Genomic DNA, 1,833 nt, shown 5'->3' with positions numbered 1-1,833 from the left:
AAAACTTTATTATCTGAACAAAATTCTAATGAAGAAAGCAGACAAGTACATTCTTCAACAATTACATAGACAAATGTTTCATCAAAGTAATGTATTCTTTAGACGTCGTCTATATCTACTTTATTTTCACTATTTCGCAATTATATTTAACATTTTAAAACATTTTCTACATTTAGAAAAGAAAGAAATAATAAAATCAAAAATCAATCCACTGTACATAACAAAAGTACTCAACAATTACAATTAAGAAAAGAAAGAAATAATAAAATCAAAAATCAATCCACTGTACATAACAAAAGTACTCAACAATTACAATTAAGAAAAGAAAGAAATAAGAGATATCAAGATAAAATAAAACAAAAAACTCTAGCCAACTTAATACCATCTACACCTGCAATGGAGACACAAAATCTACAACATTTACTATCTCAACAGAATTTGAATAAAAACCATACCGATTCTACAACAGTTGCAAACACAAATAATTTATCAAGGTAACCTTTAATACGCAGTATACATTATTAATATTATTTCAACTGCTTCTAAATCATTTTTGTCATTTATCAATAACGATTTCAACAGAAGTAATGATGCTGCATGTGGTCAACAAGAAACGAGACAAATATTATCTACATCTTCATATACAGGCCCTTTTAGATTGTACCAACAACGTAATATTTGTGCACAGCCGCAGGCAAACTTGTATAATTACACAGACATTCCAATGATGCCCCCAGGAAACTGTCTCTTTCACTCTCTAATAAAGATTCTTGATCTACAAATTTCACCTACGGACCTGCGACGACAACTAAGAGAATCACTATTTTTGCAATCTTGTGGAGACCCTCTTTTCACAAGCCAGATATTGCATAGCGATACTGAATATGGAGACATGGATTGCTTATACCTTTTTTCGAGAGTTTATAATCAAAACATATGCGTTCATCTGCAATATACTGACATTAGAACTAACACTGAAACATTAACTTTTTGCCACTATGACGTTACTGACTCACTAAATTTTATGCACCTACATCTACAAAATTTACATTTTACACCATATATCACAGTACAAGATGTTATTACACAGAATATAATAAATGCTACTGTCTACTGTGAAAACCATGGGAATGACATGAGTGATGAAGTTTGCCATGAAGCACATGAAAATGATATTTCTGCAATTCCTGATCTTTCGATTCAGAGTTATACAAATTATTATAAACATGCACAAGGACATCTACATTTTTATAAAATTTTTACAAAAAATACATTTGGAATATCGTGTGCTGTATGTGACAGGCTGTGGTGGAACAACGATTTAAAAACAACTTCTGAAATACACAATGATATTTTGGAAAAGATCTTGTCGGTAATGTATTTAGCACAGAATATTGGAACGAAGTTCCTTTTTTATTTTTAATTGCTATTCAAACATTTATGATGATTGATTTTATAATTTTTATTTCAGCTTTACCAGACAGGTAATACGGTAAAGGTGTGCTCTACTTGTAAATCAGCGTTGGACAAAAAAAAATACCAATATTGTCAACATATAACGGTTTTTCATACCCGACAATACCTGCTCATTTACCAAAGTTAGATATTGTTTCTCAGCGACTAATTTCACCAAGAATACCCTTCATGCAAATACGACGACTACGGCATGTACATAGCCAATACGGAATTTATGGACAAATAATTAATGTTCCTGTTGACGTTAATACTATGATCACTAACTTACCTAGAAATATTGACAATGACCATTGCTTTTATGTGCATATAAAAAAAAAATTGATCTATAAAACTAGTTATGTTCACGGCCTTATTAAC

The 1,833-nt window shown here is 30.7% G+C and overlaps 1 protein-coding gene across 1 annotated transcript; it reads left to right on the top strand.

The window, feature by feature from the left end:
* Window positions 1-299: 299 nt before the first annotated feature.
* Window positions 300-1,615, top strand: LOC112494916. The gene is made up of 2 exons (XM_025088728.1): window positions 300-1,372; window positions 1,472-1,615. The coding sequence occupies exons 1-2, from the start codon at window positions 725-727 to the stop codon at window positions 1,601-1,603; spliced, it is 780 nt and encodes a 259-aa protein (XP_024944496.1). The 5' UTR covers window positions 300-724; the 3' UTR covers window positions 1,604-1,615.
* Window positions 1,616-1,833: the final 218 nt, after the last annotated feature.

This window comes from Cephus cinctus, unplaced genomic scaffold (genome assembly GCF_000341935.2).
Source record: "Cephus cinctus unplaced genomic scaffold, Ccin1 Ccin1_scaffold0992, whole genome shotgun sequence".
Taxonomy (NCBI): domain Eukaryota; kingdom Metazoa; phylum Arthropoda; class Insecta; order Hymenoptera; family Cephidae; genus Cephus; species Cephus cinctus.
This window is presented reverse-complemented; position numbering and strand designations above follow the sequence as displayed.

Excerpts from the sequence above, each read along its gene's own strand:
- LOC112494916 (XM_025088728.1), top strand. The coding sequence starts at position 725 with ATGATGCCCCCAGGAAACTGTCTCTTTCACTCTCTAATAAAGATTCTT. Across the intron at positions 1,373-1,471 it reads TTTTGGAAAAGATCTTGTCG|CTTTACCAGACAGGTAATAC; the intron begins GTAATGTATTTA and ends TTTTTATTTCAG.